Source organism: Augochlora pura, chromosome 2 (genome assembly GCF_028453695.1).
Source record: "Augochlora pura isolate Apur16 chromosome 2, APUR_v2.2.1, whole genome shotgun sequence".
NCBI lineage: Eukaryota > Metazoa > Arthropoda > Insecta > Hymenoptera > Halictidae > Augochlora > Augochlora pura.
The window spans coordinates 24,132,742-24,157,546 of record NC_135773.1 but is presented as its reverse complement, the minus strand read 5'-3'; the positions used below and the strand labels follow the sequence as shown (position 1 = coordinate 24,157,546).

General features: G+C 43.4%; 1 protein-coding gene across 1 annotated transcript in view; it reads left to right on the top strand.

Moving 5' to 3' along the window:
* The first annotated feature begins 255 nt into the window (after positions 1-255).
* Positions 256-24,805, top strand: part of LOC144478315 (lachesin) — a 52,987-nt gene continuing 28,437 nt past the window's right edge. Inside the window, exons 1-3 of the mRNA XM_078196084.1 lie at positions 256-328; positions 460-552; positions 23,137-23,240. Coding sequence (XP_078052210.1) covers positions 256-328; positions 460-552; positions 23,137-23,240 — 270 coding nt within the window. The remainder of the gene's footprint in view (positions 329-459; positions 553-23,136; positions 23,241-24,805) is intronic.

Here is a 24,805-nt window from a genome sequence, read left to right as displayed (position 1 = left end):
AAAATTGACGAGGACACCCAATTATTGCGAAGGTTGTTTTTAATACAAGTTTAGTAATTCCGCATTTTGTTTTTCTCAGAGGAAAGAAACAAAAACGAGAAATCAAAAGAAGCAACACGAGAAATCCCGTGGTCGTTTAAGTGTTAACTCTCTTTGGGGCAATGTTTGATTAATACTCGGCATTGCCACGTTTCATCAGAGACGGTATATCAGAATTAAATGATTCCGACCGACGGAATTCATTTCACGTTCGAAATGTCGGTCGACTTCATCGGAGGCTCTTTAACTGAAATAAAGATTCATTTAAATGAACCAGCGCGGAGATTTAGTTGGAAATCTAGCCCCGGTCGTCGAGATAAAGACACGATCCGTTGATACCGTTCCTTTTTAGCAACGGGAGCGTATCGATTCCGTCGTTGCTTGGCCATTAATGTACCTGTTCTCTGTTTGCCTCTGCAGGACGGCAATCGAGGAATCTGGAAATATTGGGGCAAATATCCGGCCACCATCGTGGGACGCACTATGCCTCGATATCAGACAATTACAAGAACAGTGAGTCGTTCATTTTTATTACGTACTGTATCAACCCCTCCCTAGCTTGCCTTTTTATACATTTCTTAATCGACTTTAAAGAAACAGTGGTACTAAATTATTTCTTCGAATTAATTATTAATTATTATTTGCATTACCCGTGCAGATAAATTTTGATAAATTCCACGACTGTCAAATACATTGCCTAAATAGAACACAGGGTGGTGAAAAGCTTAAACTTCCTTTCACTTGATTAAATTTGACATGTTCGCCACGTATTTCAAGGTGAAACAATGAAAATGAAAGCTACAAAAATATCAGTCAGGCCCGTCACGTGATCCGCCCGTTATTCCTGTATTTTATTTTCCACGGAGAGAATTTTATGCCGCGCGGTAACTCGCAAGCCATCCCTGACATTTTACTTTTCAATAACTGTACGTAGCCTCATGAATATAACCCGGGGAAATCTATCTCCAAGTGGACGTAAGCGCGAGGAGCCAACCCCCGGAGTTATATTCATCCGAACATGTTCCGACATTCTTCGATTATATTATTTTAAGATGCCCGGGAGCATGATCCCGTCGGTCGCGATCGTGATTTTTCGACGCTAAATAAATCAGATCTCCCTTGGCCGACATATCCCCTGACTCGGCGACACCGCGTGGTGAACTATGTATACTTCTCCGGCACGGCGAATGCACGATAAAGATTTATTGAGGAAAAGAACATTTCTGCCGGAATCGCATCAAAGTATCCATTAAAAAATCGACGATTATTAATTGTCCCTTTTAATCTGCAATCGACGATTAATGCTTATAAATTGGTTAATTGAATCGTCGATTTCTCGACGATTAATGTTTGTAAATTGGTTAATTGAATCGTGGATTTCTCGACGATTAATGTTTATAAATCGGTTAATTGAATCGTGGATTTCTCGACGATTAATGTTTACAAATTTGTTAATTGAATCGTCGATTTCTCGACGATTAATGTTTATAAATTGGTTAATTGAATCGTCGATTTCTCGACGATTAATGTTTATAAATCGGTTAATTGAATCGTCGATTTCTCGACGATCAACGACCTCAACGAATGACATTTAATCGAATGAAAAATCGAAATCGATTGGCACCGTCCGACGTTACGAGGCGAGGCTGTTAAACGTAAAACGTCTATCAGGTATCCGGTGGTCGCAGCTCGAAATGGAAGACTCTTGTTATTCCTATCCATAATGGCGAACCGATCGTTTAGCGGCGACCATAATCCAGCTGAAATCAGTGGCAAGAACCGCGAAATCTCCGAAGATTAACGCGATGGAAAGCTTGATCTACCGCCGCGCCGGTTCCCTGCCTCCGCGCGAAAATCACACGCTCGCTGGTACAGTCTAGTGAAGCGTCAGGGCATTATTGCTGTTGCTGTTGTTGTTTCCGGTAAAAGCCGAAATAAACTAGGAAACGGCCGTGTTTTCACATCGCGTTAACGACCGCACCCGCCTGTATACAGCCGGGAGGGGGGCAATGAAACGGACCGTTTCACGTGGCATCCCGTACAGTATTGTAAAGTAACTTCTCTCGCTCGGTCCTCGCGTCCGCGCCGACCCCGGAACTTCGTCCTTCTTCGACACGGTTATCACCGACAGAACCGAGGACTTTGCCCGCGTCGCATCGGAAAGGGGATAACTATATTTAATTAATCCCTCAGGTGCAGGAGAGCCTCGTGGAAACCGGTGCTCGATACTGAATTTTTACCGCCCCGCTATCGAATAACCATTAATTGATATTACCGGGCACAGTTTGTCCTCGGCGGTTACTATCAATGCCAAAGGGCTTGATAAATGAAAATTGTTTGTCGTTAATGCCGCTACCCGAATCCAACACCTACGGGCCGCCTGCCACTAATGAATTCATTATTACTGCGACCCCGCGAGCGCAATTTCAATCAAGCAGAAAAAAAAAAATTCGTTTGCTCGCTTGTAACGAGAACCGTTTCGATTAACCGTAACAACGCCGTCGCATTGGAAGCAGAAATAATTAGAAGGATTCAAAGTATTTAAACGTGTATAAAATCATCGCGTAATCTTGACCATAAATATCGGTCTTGTTCGATGAGTGAGCGGGTGATTTTTAACGTGGCGTTTCGGCTTTAATTGTATCTATGTTATATTAATATAATTATATTAATGTTTAATTAAAAGTGCCGAGACCGCACAGTGACCGGCTCCGATACCTTAATCAATTAAATTGTTTCTCCTCATTCGGATTAAATTCGTACCGTAATCGAATATATTTATTCCAACGTAACATCTTCAGCTCCTGAACGCGAGCACTCCGTCCGGAGAGTTGTTAGATTCGTCTTATCGAGCACCGAGAGACAGAACTGAATAATACAGATACTCGATACGCAGGCGCTCGCTGGCAAAGAAAAAAAAATAAAAGAGAAAAAAAAGAAGACCGGTAACCCGTAAACTTCCGAAAGGAAGCGCATTTGGGAAATCAATCTTTCACCGGTGACTTTCGCGATCGTTCCGCGGAATTTATTTAAAATATCCGTTACGCGTTCTCCACGACTGTTACCGTATCCATCCCCGAGTTTCTATCACCGTATCGAAATTCCGGTCGTATCACGATGCATCCGATGAAGTATGAAAGGCAACGTTCATTTCAATATTCTGTCGTAAACATTTTCATGGCGCACGTCGATCAATAATTGTAGGAAAATCGGGCTAAATGCACCGAAGCCGAGCCCAGGGCAGCGTGCTCGTGCTTTTGCTGCTACTGCTGCTCCCGGTTGAACGGAAATGCCTCGCTCCGACGCGCGTCCTATTCTCGTCGAACCTTTACTTCGATGCGGCCACTTGCGTCCGTGATCTCTGCCCGTTTCGGCGTGCTCGCAATTCGTTGAAATCCAATGCGTTATAATTACGATATCCACCGTCCTTCGTATCTCTCCTGTCTCGGACGTTTTATTTCGGATTCGATGAAATCGCCTGATAATTCGTTTTCTCTATCGATTTTTCTGTTTGTCACACTTTTTCTTCCACTTTGTCGAATATCTATAGAATTTTATAAAAATCCTTGGTTCTGTTATTTATCCTGTTACGTTGCAATGCGTTTCTTTGAGACTTTAATTTTAGATTTTCTAATGCACTTGTAGAGTTACAGAAAATGGAATAGTCGTGACTTGTGCATTGCATTGCTTGAAAACGATGCACTTTTTCTGTGAATACTGTGGATATGTTTTATTTGACCGTAAATTATTGTTCAAAATTGTTGGGACAGTGCACATATTCTTTATAAATATACTTTGATGGACGTATTATTTTAATACTTGCTTAAAGTCGAAATTCTTATAGCAATAAAATCCTTCGAATTGACTGCGCATCGATTTTAACGATGACTCGATATCAAATTGACCCCACAATTAATGGCGACTCGGTCAAATTGACTCCGTAAAGCTAATAGCAGTACCACCTATCTAATTCCGCCGTCATAGTTATTAGTAACATGAAAAAGCAATAACCGCTTGAAAATTACATTGTCACTTCGCAGGAACCTCTACATAATTATAATATTCGTCGAAAATTGCAATAGCGTTCTGCGCGGTTCTCTAAGTTATGAAAGGAGGAATCCCTATCCTTCGAGAATTTCAAAATGTCGTTTTCCCCTGAATGGTGATGCAACTTCGTTTCAGCCGGGCTCCGAGGCCGATTCAAAACGTCTGGGGCCCGTCTGTAATCGTTACGAATTGGATGGCGGGGCCGTGGCTTGCAACAAGAACGGATGTCAATCATAGCTATCCGCGGAGATCGACTCGCCCTCCTTCAATTCTCTCCCGTCTTTCCCCAAGAGAAGGAGTTGCCGGTTCGTGCCAGCCGCGGCCGCAACCGCGCTCACCATTATTCGCCGTCCATTTTCCCCTCTCTCTCTCACACTCGCTCTATCACTCTTTCTCTCTCTCTCTCACACTCGCTCTATCACTCTTTCTCTCTCTCTCTATCTCTTTGCTCGTGCGCGCGAGCACGTACCCGGGAACATCTTTCTTTCGTTCTTTCTATTTCCACGTTTCCCTGGGAACCGCGGCCGACTAATCAACGGCATTGCCGCGCGAGAAATCCTACGATATGACCAATTCCGCTCGCCGGAGAGCGAAGAGGAGGTAGGGGAGGGGAGGGGTTCATATATCCCGCGTTAAGTCGACATTTTCTACTCCGCCGCTCTTCTGATAATGGGCTCGGGGGCTGATTCCGAGTAGCGAATTCCGCGGATACCACCGGGGTTGCCGCCGGGGGCTCCAGTTAGCCGCGATTCTCGATCCTTTACGATTGCCGGCCACCGGTTTAATGATTTTATTACGGCCTGTTACCGTAAAATCAGATTTCAGCCCGCTCGGGGATAATTGAAAGTATCCACGATTTTTCGGTATCCCGTTCCATAAATTCTGCGGAGAGCCGGGGAATACCTCTCGAGCGTCGAGTCTTCCTCGACGTGTTAACCCTTTCAACTGTAAATCTGAAATTATTTTTCCGGTGTACAGTGTTTTTCCACTTTAACCCCGTGCACTATAATAACGACTTAATATTATTAATTTTTCTTCTAGATCGAAAGAAAAATAAATTTTTCTGTCGTCAACGTTTAGAAAGAAAAGTACATAGAGGCAATAAAATAAATAAAAATAGTCTGGTACTGTTATTAAAAATATTACGGGCTGATATAAGGGTGAAAGGAATATTAGTGTAAAGGGTTAAGCGACCAAGTGAATTTTATAAATATGAAATCAACTCTCGCGATTCGTACGAAAAGTTTCATTTCTCTAACAATTCTTCTAAAATTAGACTTCGTTGCTATAAAAATTATTTTACGTGTTAACAGACTTTCCTATAGTCGCAGAAACGTAACAGACCGTGCAGCGCGTCCGTCTCAAGTTCCGTACAGGAACGTCGAATCGTAATTAACACGAACGTTCGGGCGGAATAAAAAGTAAAATGCAACGCTCGAGTCCGTTCCGCGTATCGCCTGACAAAAAGTTCGCGAACGCAAAGATATGAAATGCATCCATTACTCGGACACCACCGCGAGCTGTACTAATAGTTCTGGTAGTGATAATGGGATTCGATTGTAGAACATATTTCATACGGCGTATTGATCGAACGCGTAACCCAGATTCCGAGTGAAAAACGCAGAAACTTTCTCGCGGTTCGATTCAGCAGAGAGAGAGAGAGAAAGAGAGAGAAGAATAAAAAGGCGAAATGTTTAATTAACCGTCGTCACTATGACAGTCCAATTGTGAATTCGCAAGACCTTTAATTAATGAGGGAAGTGTCCTCGATAATATAAAGTCTGCGGCGGTTCGTTTCCATCCTAATCAAATGAATTATCCCGACGTGCCGGGCGGATTTCTTCGAGCGCGAGCGAAGCCCCTCACGGCGGACATCTGCTCTCGCTCGTTTTCTAAATATTTTCGACATCGTTGAAACACGAGGTGCATCGATGCGCTCCCGCGATCGTAAAATATCGAATGTACCATCCCCGAAGCTTCTGGAAAAATCGTCGGCTCTCGCAAAAAAGAGAATTGCTGCCGTGAATTCAAAGGTTCGCAAATACTTCCCTGGTAAACGTCGGCTTTTAAGTAAAGAAATCGTTACGATATTTTATTGTAATCGTTCCAAAGCTTCTGTGTTGCTTTTAATGATCTATGCTCTTTCATACCGCGCGCGTTTCATGTTTTATCGTTTTACGTATCACATGTTTCCAAAAAATGCAGTTTCAAGCAATTTCTGTTTGGTAGGAGTTAGAATTTAATTTATTTAGAATTCGAAGAACGAGAATCGATTATTTTCTGTAATATACAAATGACGAATTTCCATCGGGCGGGCCGTTTTACGGGAATGTACCTTCCGGGGTCGTAAAGTAGACACTTTTAACTTCAATTTAAGCTACCTAAAGTCCAAATTGCTCCACGGGAACGCGATTGAAAACTCGCCCAAAGTCCAAAAATGAGCCACAGACTGTCTAATATCCCCGAACAGTTGATTAAAAAAATTATAAAAAAATCCCAGGCTGTTTTACGGGAATGTAGCTTCCGGGATTGTAAAGTAGACACTTTCAGCTTCAATTTAAGCTACCCGAAGTCCAAATTCATCCACGGGAAAGTGATTGAAAACTCGTCCAGAGTCCAAAAGTGAGCCCCAGACTGCCTACTACCCCCAAAAAGTTGCTTCAAAAAATCATAAAAAAATCCCAGGCCGTTTTACGGTAATATAGCTTCCGGGGTGGTAAAGTAGACACTTTCAGCTTCAATTTAAGCTATCTAAAGTACAAATTGCCCCACGGGAACGCGATTGAAAACTCACTCAAAGTCCAAAAATGAGCCCCAGACTGTCTAATACCCCCGAAAAGTTGATTAAAAAAATTATAAAAATATCCCAGGTCGTTTTACGGGAATGTACCTTCCGGGGTCTTAAAGTAGACACTTTCAGCTTCAATTTAAGCTACCCGAAGTCCAAATTCATCCACGGGAAAGTAATTGAAAACTCGCCCACAGTCCAAAAGTGAGCCCCAGACTGCCTACTACCCCCAAAAAGTTGCTTCAAAAAATCATAAAAAAATCCCAGGCCGTTTTACGGTAATATAGCTTCCGGGGTGGTAAAGTAGACACTTTCAGCTTCAATTTAAGCTATCTAAAGTACAAATTGCCCCACGGGAACGCGATTGAAAACTCACTCAAAGTCCAAAAATGAGCCCCAGACTGTCTAATACCCCCGAAAAGTTGATTAAAAAAATTATAAAAAAATCCCAGGTCGTTTTACGGGAATGTACCTTCCGGGGTCTTAAAGTAGACACTTTCAGCTTCAATTTAAGCTACCCGAAGTCCAAATTCATCCACGGGAAAGTAATTGAAAACTCGCCCACAGTCCAAAAGTGAGCCCCAGACTGCCTACTACCCCCAAAAAGTTGCTTCAAAAAATCATAAAAAAATCCCAGGCCGTTTTACGGTAATATAGCTTCCGGGGTCGTAAAGTAGACACTTTCAGCTTCAATTTAAGCTACTCGAAGTCCAAATTCATCCACGGGAAAGTGATTGAAAACTGGCCCAAAGTCCAAAAATGAGCCCCAGACTGTCTAATACCCCCGAAAAGTTGATTAAAAAAATTATAAAAATATCCCAGGTCGTTTTACGGGAATGTACCTTCCGGGGTCTTAAAGTAGACACTTTCAGCTTCAATTTAAGCTACACGAAGTCCAAATTCATCCACGGGAAAGTGATTGAAAACTCGCCCAGAGTCCAAAAGTGAGCCCCAGACTGCCTACTACCCCCAAAAAGTTGCTTCAAAAAATCATAAAAAAATCCCAGGCCGTTTTACTGTAATGTAGCTTCCGGGATTGTAAAGTAGACACTTTCAGCTTCAATTTAAGCTGCTCGAAGTCCAAATTCATCCACGGGAAAGTGATTGAAAACTGGCTCAAAGTCCAAAAATGAGCCCCAGACTGTCTAATAACCCCGAAAAGTTGATTAAAAAAATTATAAAAAAATCCCAGGCCGTTCTACGGAAATGTACCTTCCGGGGTCGAAAAGTAGACACCTTCAGCTTCAATTTAAGCTACTTAAAGTCCAAATTCCTCCACGAGAAAGTGATTGAAAAAATTACCCTAAAATTATCGAAAATATGACTTACGTCCCTATGACGATTCCAAGTCACTGAAATATTGAAATATTACACTTTCGAAACGAGAAATCTACTCTGAAACGTTTTCGCGCAAAGAAACTATTTCGACGAGTTCTTCGTATCGAACAACTTTCGTTCGATATCGTTTCTATCGGTGGTGGGCGCGGTTTATGATGTTCCAGGACGCTGTAAAGCGTCATACGTATTCATCGATCTTGTTTGAACGGTATCTATCGGGCCGCGAAAAACTTTTCGGACAAGCCGACGTTTTGTCCCGGGGTTAGATCGATCCGGTTCGCGGGGTCCGCAATAAGACCCGCGGCAACAACTTTCTCGCGGCTCTCGGCGTGACCGTTCGGAGGGAGAGAAGAAAAAAATTCTAATTAAGCCCCCGTCAACATCACGAACTGATTACACGGCGCGCCCGTTAATTAATAGTCACCGGTATCGCCGTGAGGGATGAATAATGTAATACTTACGAACCGTTAGCGTGTTAATCAGCGGGTCCGTCCGTGTGCAACGGCCCCGATACCGAAGGCATTACATGTTTACACAAGCTTGGAAGATGACAGTATTTGATGAGTTACTCCCCTGCCCATGACAAGACTGCGCGAGGTGTAATCACGGCGCGCCGTGGAGGAACCTGTCGGACCGAATAACGTCGGATGTTAATTTTAACCGAAGCGGAGAAATCGATCGACGCCGCCGCTGCCGCCGTCGCCGATGCTCCGCAAAGTATCTATATTCGTTTGTTAATGGAAGCTGCATCTAATGAATGGAGATCTGGATATTACCGAACGAGATTAGAGACCACTCCCCGCTCGCGAAACGTCTATCGCGCGTCATGCGAACCGTCTTATAGCCGAAATAATTTTCTATTTCGAAACGGTGTGTGTGTGTGTGTGTGTGTGTGTGTGACATTTCGAGTGTTCTATTTATTCTTGCCCCAATTTCAGCTGTCGCTTGCTATTATTTCTGATATTAGCATCGCTCCACATCTCTATTTGATAGTCTAAATAATTTCCTGCCTTCTCGATATATTCTTTTACAATGCACAATTAATCCTTTGCACTATAACTACGAGTGGCGAAGATTTTACGCAATTATTAATAAATATGAATATTATTAATTTATTCTACATCGGCATAAAAATAAATTCTTTTCTTGTCAAAGTAAAGAAACAAAGGGAAATACAGACTATAAAAGAAACTATTATTAAGAATATTAAGAACAAGTGCTAATCGTCGCAGCATCAAATCAGCGATAGTGCAAGGGATGAATCCCTCGCCTAGGTTGCATTTTTATGAAAACATCTTTCGATGATTAAGAAACTGAATTTCTCTGCATTAAAAATATAATTTTAATCCTAATAAATCTCGACTATTCAAACGAATTGAAACACGGTGAAAGGGTTAACCAGCGAGCCTCTATCATCCGAACGCCTCGTTTACGCGAACTATCTCGTCCCCCATGCGTTCGAATAGACTCCGCACTCCGCCGTAAGCTCAGATATTGCCAGGGACCGACGTTCGCGCGATTTATTTCGTGCCTCTTTAATACAGAGAGGAACTTTAGCGCAATCTTCGAGCGGCAATTTCATATGCACGGTGCCCCAATATGTTACGTTTACCTTCGAGACCGCGACGAATCAATACAACGATTCGGGTCGCGGGAAATGTATTTCCGTGTCTCGGTTCCGTACACGAGGCATGGGAAACGGTGCTTTAAAAAAGAAGAAGAAGAAAAACCCCCACGACGAATGTTAATAACCCTTTCGTTTCGTAAAAGTCGAGGATCGTTCGCGGTTTGGCCGTGATGAGAACCGCGATCAAACAACGGCCGGATAAATCGAGGAGTTCCGACCGCGATTAATAGATTATCGACGTGACGGTCGTACAAATCTCTCTGTTTACGTCTTAAAAACGGTGGTCGGCTTTCGGTCGGCCGGGAGAGATCGGTCGACTATTACCGAGCGCAATCAAAGGACGAGGGAGAGAGAGAGAGAGGGGGGGGGGGAGGGAGGGAGGGAGAGAGCAGCGCGCCGGGAAGGAATAAGGGAACGGAACCGGGCTCGAATACAGAGGAGACAGTGCTTGAATCTTCAAGTAACCAACACGATCACGGTAAGTCGCATTTCGGAGACGAAGTGGCCGGGCGTTGGCATGAATATGAATGAGCCCTCCCCCGGACTGATATTCCGAAGCACGAAATAAAATAATTTCCTTTTCTGTCGCGTTTCGTTTTTATTTTTTTCATTTTTATTTTTCTTGTTTCGCCGCGCGAGATAAATCAGAAACGCAACGGAGCGGGCGGGTAGGGAAACGGATGAAAACCGTGAAATATGGGTAAACGATTTCCAACCTCCGACGGATTTCTTGTTTCTGATAATTGGATATTTTAATGGCGCCGACATTTATCACGGCCGGCCGCCGTTGGAAGCTTTTAGCCATCATAATGCGCGGGTACGCAAATTTTGATTAATCGACTTTATTACCGCGGAACGCGGGGCGCGCTCCTTTGGCCGGTCATTAAAAAAAAAATAACGTTTTCGCTCGCCCTATGCAACAATATAACCTTCCTAAAATCGGCTCGAACATTAACCTTTCACAGCTCTCTATGGAACTCTATAGTAATATTTTAATGTCACTTTTGGTTAAAATACCGTCAAAAGTATTTCGTTCTCTTGTTTCTCTTTTAACCCTTTGCATCCGAAGCCATTTCAACTGGAAATCTGAAGTAATTTCTCCGGCTTACAGTATTTCCATTTTATATAACAAAATCCATTTTATGTAATCGATTCCCGTCATTCGTATCATCAGAACATAACCTTAACAATTTTCAAAAATACAAACTTTCTTAGCTTAGAGATTATTTTGCAACGTGGTGGAACAATTTTACGTTGCCTCGCGGTCACCGCTCCAGTGCAAAGGGTTAACTCGTGCGTCGATTTATTATTATTATTTTAATAATATCTGGTCAAGATTTTGGAAAAACTCATTTACCGACCGATATAATCAGATTTCATTTCGTCGATGGGTTTCTCTCTGCGGAATTTCCATTGTCGAAGCGTCACAAAAGGAGGGTTCATGCATTCGACTTACTTAGAACCACCGCCGCCGCCGCCGTGAAAGCGTATTCATCAAAGATTAATATTCATAGGGTCGAAATGATATTTTCGTTGGGCCGATACGGAGCCGGCCCGCCGACAACGGGTTGCATTGATTAAATTCAATTTATGGAAACGAGTCACTAATAAGCAAAGTTCGACGTATGAAAAATAAATCGGCGTGTCCGGCCGCTCGGCGGTTTTAAATATCGGCCGGCCCATGAAAATTTGAAATCGACGAATATCGGATGGGCAGATTCGCCGCGAGGAGTAATGTACATTATTTATGCAACGCGTCGAAGAATCCGTGGCAGTCGGGCCGAGAATAGCGAGCCGGGGATTTCGTGGGAATGACAGACGTGGCAGAGAGAGAAAGAGAAAGGGAGAGAGAGAGAGAGGGAGAGAGAGAGAGAGTGTCGGCGCAAGCGGCAGCGAGAGCGGTGAATAGTTAGTAAACGTTAAGTAGAGAGCGGTGTATCAGCGCGTGGAGTACGTATGTACGGTATCGGGTTCTATGTTTCCAATCTCGCGCGGTCTCTATCCCTCAATCTCCCTGGATATCACATTTAAATGGCTCTTATTTATCCGATGGCTAAAGTGGCAAGTCCTGTTACTGCTGCGGTGAAGAACACACCATTGTCGTTTCCTTTAACTTCACTCGAAACCCGTCACTTCCTGCCGCCGTTATTCACCGTTCGTCCCCTGCCATTGATCTTCCGTTCCCTCTTTCCCGTTCCGTTTGCAAATCGGAACGAAGGATACCGAACCGAACCGAGCCGAACCACCTGAAGTAATTACACCGGGATTCTGCTGGCGTTTTAATCCCTTCTTTTATCGCCGGCCGCGATAAACAAAATTCGCCCTTTAATCCCTTAATTCTCGCCCTCCTATCTGACAAGGCCACCAACGAATTCGCGAAGAATTATTTCATACACGGTGTGAACTTTGAACAAAGTGCTTGATTGTTCAAATAAAATTCGAGACGTAATTACCGTCAACGACATATATTATAACATATGATAAATGAAAAGAATTCCATGAAAATATCTATTTTCGAATTATCAAAATCTATTCTTCGAGAATGGTAAATTCGTATTAACGAATCTTTTTCTTGAGATGATATTTTAAGAAATTTTCCTCGGAATTTTAAACGCGACTGAAAATTCGTCTTTCCATTAGCTAAATATAATCTTGAAACTTCGTAAAATCTCCGTTGCCGTAATTGTCTCTTCGAATCGGATATTTTCCGTGCCACTGCGAACAACGAGAATATTTCAGCTGAAAACGTTCGTTCCGGAGAATTTGATATCCAGTGAAACCAATGATACATCGAATATTTTTATCGTTGGATAAACGATATACACATATATACCGGATGTACAGTCCTCTTCAATTATTCCCAAGGCACGCGAAACTACCTTTCAGGTGGAGAACGCGTGGTAATAAAATGCTATCGTACCAAAAATATATAACTGTTCCACGGCAAGGCGTCTGCGACGTCAACCCTTTGGCGGCGGCGGTCTACCGGGACGGGAAGCTGATATACACAACAAAACAGGCTCGTTGGTGAGTCGCAGAGGCTGCCTCCGGAGCGCTTTTAGAAATAATGAAGACCGCTTGTCTTTCTTCCACTTTGTTCTCTCCTTCTCCCCTATTTTCTTTTTATCTGCTCCTCCTCGCCTCGTTGGGCTTTCATTTATTGCCTGATTTATCACTGTCCCACCTCCGCCACGAATATATTTTATCTCCGTCGAATTTGATCCTGAATTACGGTGCCGCATGAATAGCCGAGGCTTCGGTTTCCGTGCGAAGGAGCCCGGTTTCCTGCGAAATTTATGCAAAGACCCGCAAACATGCGAGAACGGTGCCCGCAAAAATTATTCAGCCGCAATTAAAATCTTGTCTTCCTTTACCAAAGAAAAAAAACCGCGACTTTGCTTCCCTTTATTTCGATCGACAGAATTGTTAATCGAACTTTAATTCGAGTCACAGACAGTCTCAAACATCGGTCCATTAATTCCTAACATTCGACTATTCGCGCAGGCTTTCGGCAACTAATTATTTCTCGAAAGTCTAGGTGCCCGCTGTATTGCACTCTTCAATTAAAAATTGGACAAGGTCCGGGTAACAAGAAAACTCTCGGCGAGTGTTCCGGTAAAATAAGTAAACAGCGATATCGAATCAATCGCGTTCCAAGTTTTCGCAGTTGAAAGGTCTCTCGCATGAGAATTTGGCCACGCAGCGGGCCACACACTTTGAGCCGGCAACTTTCCGTAAGGGGCCAAGAGGACGTTTATTGTTGCACGGTAGCACAAAGCGGCGAATGAAAAAAAAAAGAAAAAGAAACGAGCACCGGCGGGCGGACTCTCATAAGTCTTCGTACGCTTTTTTCACCGGAGTACGGCACTCGCGCGCGTAGGACGGCCGCAGCTTGTTAAAATTCCAGCCTGATTTCGAGGCGGTGGCCGCCGGAGAGAGCGAGCGAGCGAGCGCGCGCGGGAGGCAGAAGGAGCGAGCACGGGAAGAAACGCTGCCAGCTCCCCGGATAATCTCGCGGCACGGATTATTGAGCACGTTCGGTACAAGTTCTTTTCCGTTTGCCCGGATAAACCAATAAACTCTAACTTCATTTAAGGTAAACCCTTACGAGCTTCCTGCCCGGTGCTATTCGACTTCGGTGATTTTCCTCGTTCGGAAATCTCGTTCCGGGCCCCGTGTACGAGCCGATTAAAACTTTCTCCCGTACAAAGGTCTCTCTCTCTCTCCCTCCCTCTCTCCTCCTGTATCCATATTTCTGGTCACCGCGAACGTGATCGATAATTAGATACTTGCGATTGAATTCTATGGAGACGGGAAGAGAGAGAGAGAGAGAGAGAGCGCCCAATTCCCCGGTCCCGCAGTTGTTGCTCGTTTATCAAACTTCAAACTGGTTCAGGTATGCGACACGTTCGAATTGCCGTAATCAATTCTACGAACGATTGTGTACGTCTTATCGGGGACTCGAACGAAGATGGTCAAGTTTTTAATTGATTCCGATGTGGCAGGTGTTTCATTCTTTTAAGCGGAAAGGAAATGCGGCTTTCGTATTTTCATCGATGACGAAGGCAAGGAACTTGCAAAATACAAATGCAATTATTAACCAGTTGGACAAGTGATCCTTTTAAAATTTTATAAAACCTACAAGTTGTTTGAACGTATTATGAAAACTTTATTCTCCGTTGAACCGCGACTTCTTCAGCCGACCGCGGACGTTCATGCGCCGATAGGACGTGCTTTATTATAATAAATCTATCGCGAAAACAGCAGCGGTCGTTTCGACGAGATTACGAAAAGTAAGATGGTATCTCCGGCGAGGTTTGTCATTTTCGTTTCAAGAATGTTCTTGACGGTCCCCTCCTGTTTCAATATCGTCCGTACCGTTTTTCGAACGTTCCCCTCCGTCGTTTCCAAGCCCGCGGAACAGAGAACTTCTTTTTCGGCGCACGCTGAAACGGCGCATAGAACAATCGGAGCCTCCCTCCTCCCCTCCTCCCGCGTTATCTCCGAGCAAATCGCGGTTCCCCGGAATACTCGGTGAAAACGGTCGATTCGGGAATGGTAACTTCTTCTCGCGCGCACGGTTTCCGGCAAATAGCTGTAGCGACGCTGTCCCGATTCAACCACGTGGCCCCTCTCCCCCCACCCTTTCCCCTCGTGGTAGTTCGGTTGCCGTGCGCACGGATAAAACTACTTTGCAAATTGGTTTGCAGAGTTCCATGATAAAATTTCAAGGAACTTTCGGGGGGAATTTGCATTGATGATCGATTGATGTTTACGTTGGAACTTTCCCTCGCCCGGCGAACACCGAATTCGGGAACACGATCGTCTTGTCCCATTGTCTCGTTGCTCCGCGAGATTATTAACCCTTTCGTGCGAGACCCTCGGTCGTCACAAATTATAATAATTTGTACACAAGACACTCGACACGTCCGACAAAATCTCCTTCGCTCGGTCGACACAGTCGTCGTCCTCGAAGGGTTAAAATATTCTCCCGATGGAAGCGACGATAGACGCAACTCGGCCCCCGAAACTTCATTAGCGACTTAAGCTTCATACGACGCACGAAAACGCGGTGTACGGGAAACAAAGTTTTCCGCGCTAATGTAATGTAGTCGGGGAAAAAGTGACGAAGGAAAGCTTTGCCAATTAAGAGCCCGGTTTTTCCCGTTTCTTTAGCCGACTCCCTCCGCCGTTGCCGAGCAGATGACTAACAGCCACTGTCTAGCGGTGGCGGTGATGCCGGCAAGAAAAATAGCGCAGCCGGCGCAACTCGGACGTTCATCTAACGAGAAAGCATTGAATCACCTTTTGAGCCGAGGGTTTCTTGAAAACATCGCCGCGGTTTCCAGGAACGGTTAGGATTGATGAGGTGTGCTAAGAAAATACTCTTCGGTGGAACGCGGGCGTACGGTTACAGAGCTTGCCACTTTCGAACAGCGGAGAACCGCGATCTTTAATTTGCTCCGATATGATGATAGTCGGCTCGGATAGCTTTCCACTGGTTTTTCATGACAACACGACTACAATGGACGTTCAATTGCTATCGCAACAACGACGGATCGCTTCGATCGTGTACTGAGAAATCTCAGCGACACGATGTTGCGATTTTCCTTAGCACAACCCTTTTAGTGCCAACGAAAAAATCACGTTCACTCGAGTAAAATGTACAGAGCTCGTTTGATGCAGTTTGATAAAATTTGGAAAAGAAATAGCAAGAATGAAACCTGAATATTAACGAATTCACAAAAGGAAGAAGAAAGAAATGAAATCGTCGTTTATTAAAAATATTAAGAAAACAATGTTTGTTCGAGAGCAGCCATGCATCGTTCTTCGGTACTAAAAGGGTTAAAGCGATACTTTCAACCTTCACTCTGATACAATAGCATCGAGAATCGTAATGATTCTTTCGTCTTATTTCCTGCATCGAATAACGCATAAATAATTTCATTACTTTCCAGCAAGCGCATAAAGCTGAGAGTTTTTTGTCAATTGCAGCATCGGTCTCGATATTTTTCCATTACGTTATTAAAAATTGCCGTCGCTTTCTCTTTCATCAGCGCGACCGTAATTAAAGATAAATATTATTTTATTTGCTTGGAAAGCGCCTTTCAACTCTGCTGGAACACGTTTATTTAAGATATAAAATGGGGGGGGGAGGGAGGGGAAGGGTGGAGCGAGCGAAATTGGACGTTTAGAGAACCGAAAGATAGGGGAAGCGGAGAATTGAAAGAGAATAGAGCGGCATTGGTTACGTGGTCCCTACGTATTCGATTCACCGATGCAATCCGAGATCGTAACAACGATACATTGTGATCCGAATTTCTCATTAGTCTCTCTCTCTCTCTCTCTCTCTCTTGCTCGAGCATGAGCTAGAACCGTATTTGTACGTCTTACGGTATCCTGGGATCTCTGATTCCAAGAACAGGTAGGGAACTGGTCGATATACCGACGCGGATAGCACCTGTGCTCCTCGGTGCTAAATTTCCAATGGAACGGATTCATAATTTATATTTTCCTCTGGGTTTCGGCAAATTTCCTAATTTTAGCTATTCCTGCAGATCCATTTTTTAATTGTTGAGAATCCGAGGCAGGTTGAACGGTATATCAATCTTTGTACGAATAAATTCGATTATTGATAAAATTCAATGGTGAATTTTTTTTTTTAATTTTCAAACAATTTTTCCAAGGCATCGTTAACGAATTGTTCATTGCAGTGTGCATAGAACGTAATTGAATAATGGATCAGTCCATAGCGATTGATCTCGCTGTAATGATAGAACATAATTCAAGGATCGTGTTACGCTAATGACTGAAAAGGCCACTGGAAAATCACATTGCCGTAAAGACTAATAATATTCAGGGATCCTGTTACTATAATGACTGAACAGAATTCGAGGTTCATATTACTAAATGATTGAATGAGCCTCGAGAATGACATCGCTCGAATGTCCGCGTGCAGCGTGTAATATAGGGAGAATTATCTATGCGACACTATCAGAATTCAAACGCTTCTAAACATTTAACATTCCGTTGACAATATTGTACCCTATGCCGAAGAACCTTTATACTGGCATTTCAATCTAACCTGTGCTAATTCGACCACCTCGAAGCATAATGCGTTTCACATGATATTTTAAAAAATTTCCATGGTGAAACAAGTCGTCGTATTCTTTGAAGAAGAAATTTTCCCTGACATCAGATTGGCAGATCAAAGGATGCTTCTATTTGGAAGATCAAGATCATAAATAAATTCGAATATAATATAATATATCACTCCCCATAAGAGTGATCTACGTATGGGTCATTACTTACTCGATAGACCAAAAAACGATAGCAGGCTGGCAAATACCTGACTATGGTCAAATACGTAATCACAAATTGCAAATGTTGCGTTGCGGCCAAGCACCGCTAACAGCACTTCTAAACACTTCTAAGTTAGTATTACCAAGTCATACGGTCAGATCTAAGTGTTGCCCGCATACCTGCGGCTTGGAAACTCGAGTCAAGTTCCGCTGCTCCGCGCTTGCTTACGAAGAGGCCAAGTATCGCTTGTGTACAGTCTTTCTTCGAATAATATAGCCCTTTGTCACCGTATCTCACCTCGAGCGTTCTTTATCCTGCGGCGTCCGGCCTGCGTCTCGTCAAAGAAACGAGATTCTTGGATTAACTATGCACCAGGATGACACGGATCTCTTTGATGTCGTAATTGTCTTTTTCTAACCGAGTGAAAAATTGTAGCTAAATAAATACGCTTACACAGACGGTGGGGGAAAAAATGGTGCTTCACATGAAATTATACTTTTTTATCAAAGCGCTTGAAAGAAAAAGAAATTTTGAGAGGTAGCGAAACATTTGAACGAAATAGCGACTGAAAATACGAGAAATATTCATAGACGAATCACGCGCTATAGCGCGATTCAGCAAATCGTACGAATTCGTGGCTTAACCCCGGCGCAACTGTCAAAAGTCACGTAGGCTAATTAATAGTTACTCGAGTGCAAATAAGTAATACGACGGCACTGTCACCGCGACGCGACTTTGCTGCGCGCGAGACAAGCATTAGTATAGTTGAGGTTTCGCCACGGCCACGTTGTCTGTCGTACCTGCCGCGCAGATTTGCCTTAATCAAAGCTTGTTAATCAGCTTGATAACGACTTTCGGGGAACGTGCTTACGAATTCCGGTTGCTACGACCTGTTCTCGGTCTCATTACCATTACCGTATTGTGCGTAGATGGGAGTTACAGCTACGTACTAATTACACGCCCGCGCTGATCCTTTTTTTCCATTTGCAAACCGAACTGCGAAATGTAGCAAGAGATTTTTTAGTGATCCAAACATATCTCTAAATAAAACGTAGCAATATTTCGCTGTTAAAATTTGTCAGGTCAGAATTATCAAGTTTAAGTTTCTTATTTTATTGCTTTGCACCATTTGTTAATGTACCGTAAAATTACGGACACGTTGAATTATTGATCGTAATTTGGTATTCCTTTAACTTTGTAAAACAGCGTGAGAATATTATAGGAAAAAATCGTAAATGCTCCGACTGCCTGGAATTTTCTTCTTTGTGAAACAGTGGTCGTTCCTTCGTTAACGTTTAATCAACCGAGTTGAAATATTCAGCATAGTATCGACAGTGTCAAAGGTATATTATGCATTTACCGAAGTCATGGAAATTTTGATCGAAGAACGGAGAAGTTGGTTAATAGGGCGGATTTAATGAACGTGGTTCCCGTCATCGTTACAATTATCGGATTTTAAAAATTTCCCCTTTTCATTTTTAACAGTCGGAATTTGTAATTTTGGTATTAAACGCGATAAATCCGACGGGTCTAACAAAAATTGGGGAAAAAGAGAAACGAAATTTGAAGCTACCTGAAAGGTTGACAAGCCTAATAAAATTATTTGAATTGTACTTCGACGAAGGAGCGTTCAATTCAAGTATTATACATTATGTATATGATACGTAATATTTCAAGTAATTTTCTCATTCACAAAAATTCAATCCGTGTCGTTGCTGAGTTACTACATTGCGTCAGGCGAAAGCGCAAAATGGTCACTGCTCTTCGTTAATAACTCGTAAACAAAAAAGAAAAAAAACGATCGGAGAGTTCAGAAAATTCGCTCCATTTTTCAACGACCCCGAACAATTACAAACACGATTGTTTTAATGCACCTTTGATCGGCGCATTGTTGTACAAATACCGTCGCGTCCCGCAACGCAAAGAAAACCTTAAAAAGATTATTCGTTCGGTTTTTTGTTAGTTTCCAATTTAATCGCGAAACGGAACGAACTTTTCCCGGACAGCCCAATATTTATTCTTGCCTTGTAACGTTATTTCATCGCCGCGAATGGCTGGGAAAATATTGCTCGTTCAAATTGTATTTGCGGTTCAATGGTGACACACGTATGGCACACCTAAGAATTGGGTTCCGGTTTCGTTGTTTCTCCACGATTATGCATCGCCTGTCGTCGCTTTCTCTAATGTCAAAAATAGCTTACAATTTTTCATAATAAATATCGATTGGACGTAGACGACGGAAGTCGAGTGCGTTCGCGGAATCATGCGCGGGCGATAATTTGCCGAATTAGCACGTTGCGGCGGTATCGTAACATTACCAGAAACTTATACTCCCCTTTTATGGCGCGCGGCACCGCGCCATACACAGTTTTAACTTTATTATTAACTAAGCTCCGTAACTGAAAGTACAAGGATATAATCTCCTCTTTGCGTTGCGTTTAATCCGGAATGCGCGATCCACGTCGCGGGGACTTATGTTTAACCGTGGACAAAGTTTCCGACCGCGGCTGCGGTTCCCGTAGAATTTCTAATAATGCCGAAAAATATCGCGCGACCTGATACGACCTCAAACTGTTCCCGATGCGCTGATAAAATAGGCGATAAATTAAAGAATACAATTCCTTCAATCGAAGCTACCCGATCAAAATCGACTTCGAGTATTCAACGTTCCCAACAATTTTTACATCGACGAAAATAAATGATTAATTGAATTACTCGATAATATATGCTTCTACGACAATAAATATTTAACAAAAGACACTTCAACTCAAAGATTCATGCAACTCTCGTGGCAGCAGCCGCGCCACTCGCTTCAACATTCTTATTCGCAATCTATAATACACAAGTTATCGAGCAACGTCGCGGCAGCGGCGATACAGGTTTTTTTAATCGCCGCTTTCCCGATACACTTTTCACAATTACCCTAATTAACCGGTGCCTCTAAAATCGATTGCAGGGAAAGAGACGCCGCTCTCTCTCTCTCTCTCTCTCGGCCCTCGCATCCGCGCATCAATGTCTATTCTCTTTTTGCGTTGCCGCGCGCGCGCAACGATGTACATTTGTTCCCGATGAAATATAGTTTTCAACTCCACTTAGTAGAATAACAGCGCGCGGCACACGACGTCACAGAATGAAACTGTTCTCTCGTCTCTCGAGATTGGAAGAACCCCGGCCGTATATGTGCATGTACACACGCTGCTCCACTTCCGTAAAAACGTATGGATCCGCGCCGGGGTCCCAGTCGAAAGCAATCCGCAACGCCCGCGAAAACGGGACGACGATGGTCGCGGAGATGGATTGAAATATCGATTCGGGGATCACGATGGTCCGTGTATTGTGTGCCTGTCGGAATAGAGAACCTGTTGATTTCGTGTACAGCAAGTTAGCGGAAGTAGCAAAGTCGATAATTCTTCATTGACGTCAGTCGAAACCTTCATTTCGTTATGCGGCGATGGAAACATTTGTTAACGTCGCGCAACGTTTACGACAATATCAAAATGCTCGCGATATTTTTATAAATATCATGTATCGTAGGAAATGTCGATGGTTGTCTTTTTTTTTTAAATATAAAAGCTTTCCGGGTAAATTAAATGTAAAGAAGAATAATACCTGTTATAATGAAATATTATAACAATATGACAGAATAAATCATCCTCGAACAACAAATATCGTCCACTGATTTCACATAAGAAAATGGCAGAAATTTATACGACATTCTAATAGTTTTTTCCAATAGCCAGAGGGGACGTTGCAGGCAAAATGAATATTTCCAGTTGTGTAAAACAATCCAGTAGAAAAATCCGTCCCTGCCGCGCCAAGGTATGAGAGGACCGAAGCGAAACGAGGGATGATCGAGTTTCAGAGGATTGACGTCTTCCGGACGCAATGTCTTTCCGCAACGTCACCGACGCTGTCAAGTGACCTCCATATATCGTTGGTTGCAACGAGGAAAAATACTCGAGGCGAGGACACTTCCCTTGATCGACTTTCTCGGAGATAGGCGATGATCCTGCGAGAGTGGGGATCGAGAACGAAGGATTGATCCTGCCGCAAGGAGAATCATGGATTTCGGGCGTAGATCTTCATTTGACGCTTCGAGCTTCTACGCTAGCTATACTATAATTGATATCGAACCAGAAAATTCGTGCGAATTGGAAAACTAATTTATCGATAATTGTCGACGAAATTTGATTTTCCGCATTGCGTCGATTATTCCAAACGGAGACTAAACCCGTTTCAAGAACTACGTTCAGAGCCCATCGCCGTTACGTTAATATTTATATACCTAAAATACCGGTGTTTATGCTGCACAGAGAAGCAAGTTTCGTGTAAATGGTGAGGCGCGTACTCTATTTCATTTCCTCAGAATTAATTCCATAAAGTAAACCCTCTATCCGCTTAAACCGTCGCGGACGAAAACCTAGGGTGTTTGGAACTAAAGTAATTTCTTAAACAGAAGAGTCAGCCAGTTACGGTTTCCATCAGTCAAGGAACGAAGACTTGCTCTATACCCGACGAGAATTCATTTACACGGGCAGAGAGATATATTGTTTCGTGAAAAATATCTTCGCTATTTTCGCTTCGTTAATACAAGATTTCGATATAGAGGATCTTCATCGAAACAGAAATTTCTCTGTCATCGTAGAATTTAAACGACGCGAACACGCATCGAATATTCCTGGAATGTTACGCGAACAGAGTTTCGTCCTCGATCCGTTTCTCCCGCTCGTTGTTTTAGATGCTATAATTAACGCAGCGAGCTGTTGCATAATAAAGTGCGACTAACGTAATTAACGGCGCTCCGCATTCCATGCCACCGTTCTGAAAAGAGCTGAAAGTAACACGGTCTTATCCTCAAGCTCACATCCACGCTTCCCCCCCGCCTCTTTTTCTCCTCTCTGCTCCTGTCGACCTCCACTCTCTCTCTCCCTCTCTCCCTCTCTCCCTCTCTCGCTCGCTCTCTGTTTCTCGTTCTCAGTGGGTTCTTTGCGCCCATAAATAATTCAGGTGCTCAGGATGTCGTAAAGACATTAACGAAGGTAAAAGCTTTTAAGGTCGGCCCGGCTGAATCCTGAACTCGTTATGCGGCTCTTACGATAATAACTCGCAATCTCTGCCGTAGCGCGGTGGTCTATTGTTCAACGATATATGTATTTACCATCGAGCGGACGCGATATTTTCCTCTCGACTATGCTGCTCCTTCGGATAATGAAAGTTTAACCTGCTACCGCGCAGGTTTTCGTTGCGCGAGCTCGTTTAAGCGGAGAGGCTTTCAATGCGATAGCTTTATAATAGGCCAGAGTTTCCGTGGCCAGTGATTTTTACCGCGTCGGAGAATCTACGGAATTATTTAGCACCCCCCCTTTGATTTTAATAGGCCGCGTTCTGTAATTTATGTTGATTCCTTTAAAAATATATTATACACGCGTAGGATCGTATCTCGGATCGTATCTTTAAAGAGTTATTAACACAACGTTTTCTTGTACAATTTCAGATTCCGAGTTGCCCAGATTCACTGAAGAAATACAGAATGTGACAGTCAGCGAGGGTCGCAACGCTGTGCTGGCCTGCATAGTTGACAATCTACGAAATTTTCAGGTGAGTAGGGATCCGTATAAAAGTTTTTTTTAAAATAGATGCGCGAAGTCTTCTCGCATCGATCACCGAAGATTTTGTCGAACGACGAACCCTCTCGCATCTTCCTACAAGTAAGCCACTCGCGAAGGCTACGTCATTAAGTGGAGCTTTTTTACGCTTCGCTTGAGAATTTGACGCCGTGGAAGCGAACGCGGGCTAGAGCCCTGGTAATTCTATCCGTGACTTGTAACAACGTCAACTTCAGCCGGCTACGTCGTTCGTTACGCCAATGGAAATACATCATGGACCGTGTCACGTTGAATTATTAAAGTAATACTGTAACGACACTGGCTCGCGCGATCCACCTCCGCGCGCAGGGGAGAGGGGGAGGGGAGGGCTCGTATTACCATTCCCATGGCTGATCTTTGCCAGACAGAACTACTGCTAACAGGAAACATACTCCGCGGGTTAAAGTATCCTTCTAATGGTTCGAGTTTAACCCCCTGTCTAGTTAGAAACTCAATTTACAGATATCATTTTATCAGTCGAATTTCAATATTCCTAAAAATTAATAATATTTATTTCGCATAAAGGATCCTGGCGCAGAAATGACATACGTAGTAACATCTCGCTCGCGGTGTGCTCCATATTCGAAACCGTCCGCGCAGATGAATGAAAAATGGATAAAATTATCTATGCATTCGTCGACCTAATTAGGAGAATATTAACTCTGGAAAATTTGAACTCGAACACGGAGTAGTTATTGTCAATTATTGAGCACGTCGAATGACAGGACTGGTTAGACAAAACCGTAGCTGCATATCTGTTAATTATAGAACTCTAATGTTATAGTCTATGCTCTATTCCGATTTTTTTGGGCAACGAATGCTCTTTCCAAGCAAACGAGCATTAATAAACGATTGCGTAGGTTTTTAGGATTGCGCATGATTTTAAATATAACAAGTTTTTGAATCAAAACTTATTTATCACAATGGCTATTATAAAAATTACAATCGGTTACGAAACTATATAATCTATGCTGTCCCAGTCCTCTCCCTTCGGGAGACACTGTCTCCCACGCGTAACGAAAGAATCGTTGATATTCGATAGGTAAGATTTCATTATGTCCGCGGCCACGGATCGATCGTTACAGTGCTCGCCGCATATTAAGAGGAAGGCCGGGTATCGGCGTGTATCCTTATTCGGGAAAGTTGGGGGCGCGCGTTTTCGTAGATCCGCAAAAGCCCCCGGGGCTCCGCGCGCATCGAAACCAGCCCCCGGGCGGCGACGAGGGAAAGAAAACGAGTAAGGTTCTAAGCCTTCTTATACTTATCCTCCCTATTCTCTGTATCCCGTGGAAGGTTTCGAAGATCCGCGAAGGATACGGGGATACAAGCCCGGTCGGTGTATTGGATTAAGCACGCGATAAGATGGGAAGGGTTGTTATATACGGTGTTCAAAGCCCCGCGAACGAAAACCCCGACGTGAATGGATACGAGCCGAGAGAATGGTACATACGGACAATTCTATAAAGCGAAACTGCGCATCGAAATACACCGACACTTTTCAATTCTTACTTCGGCGGG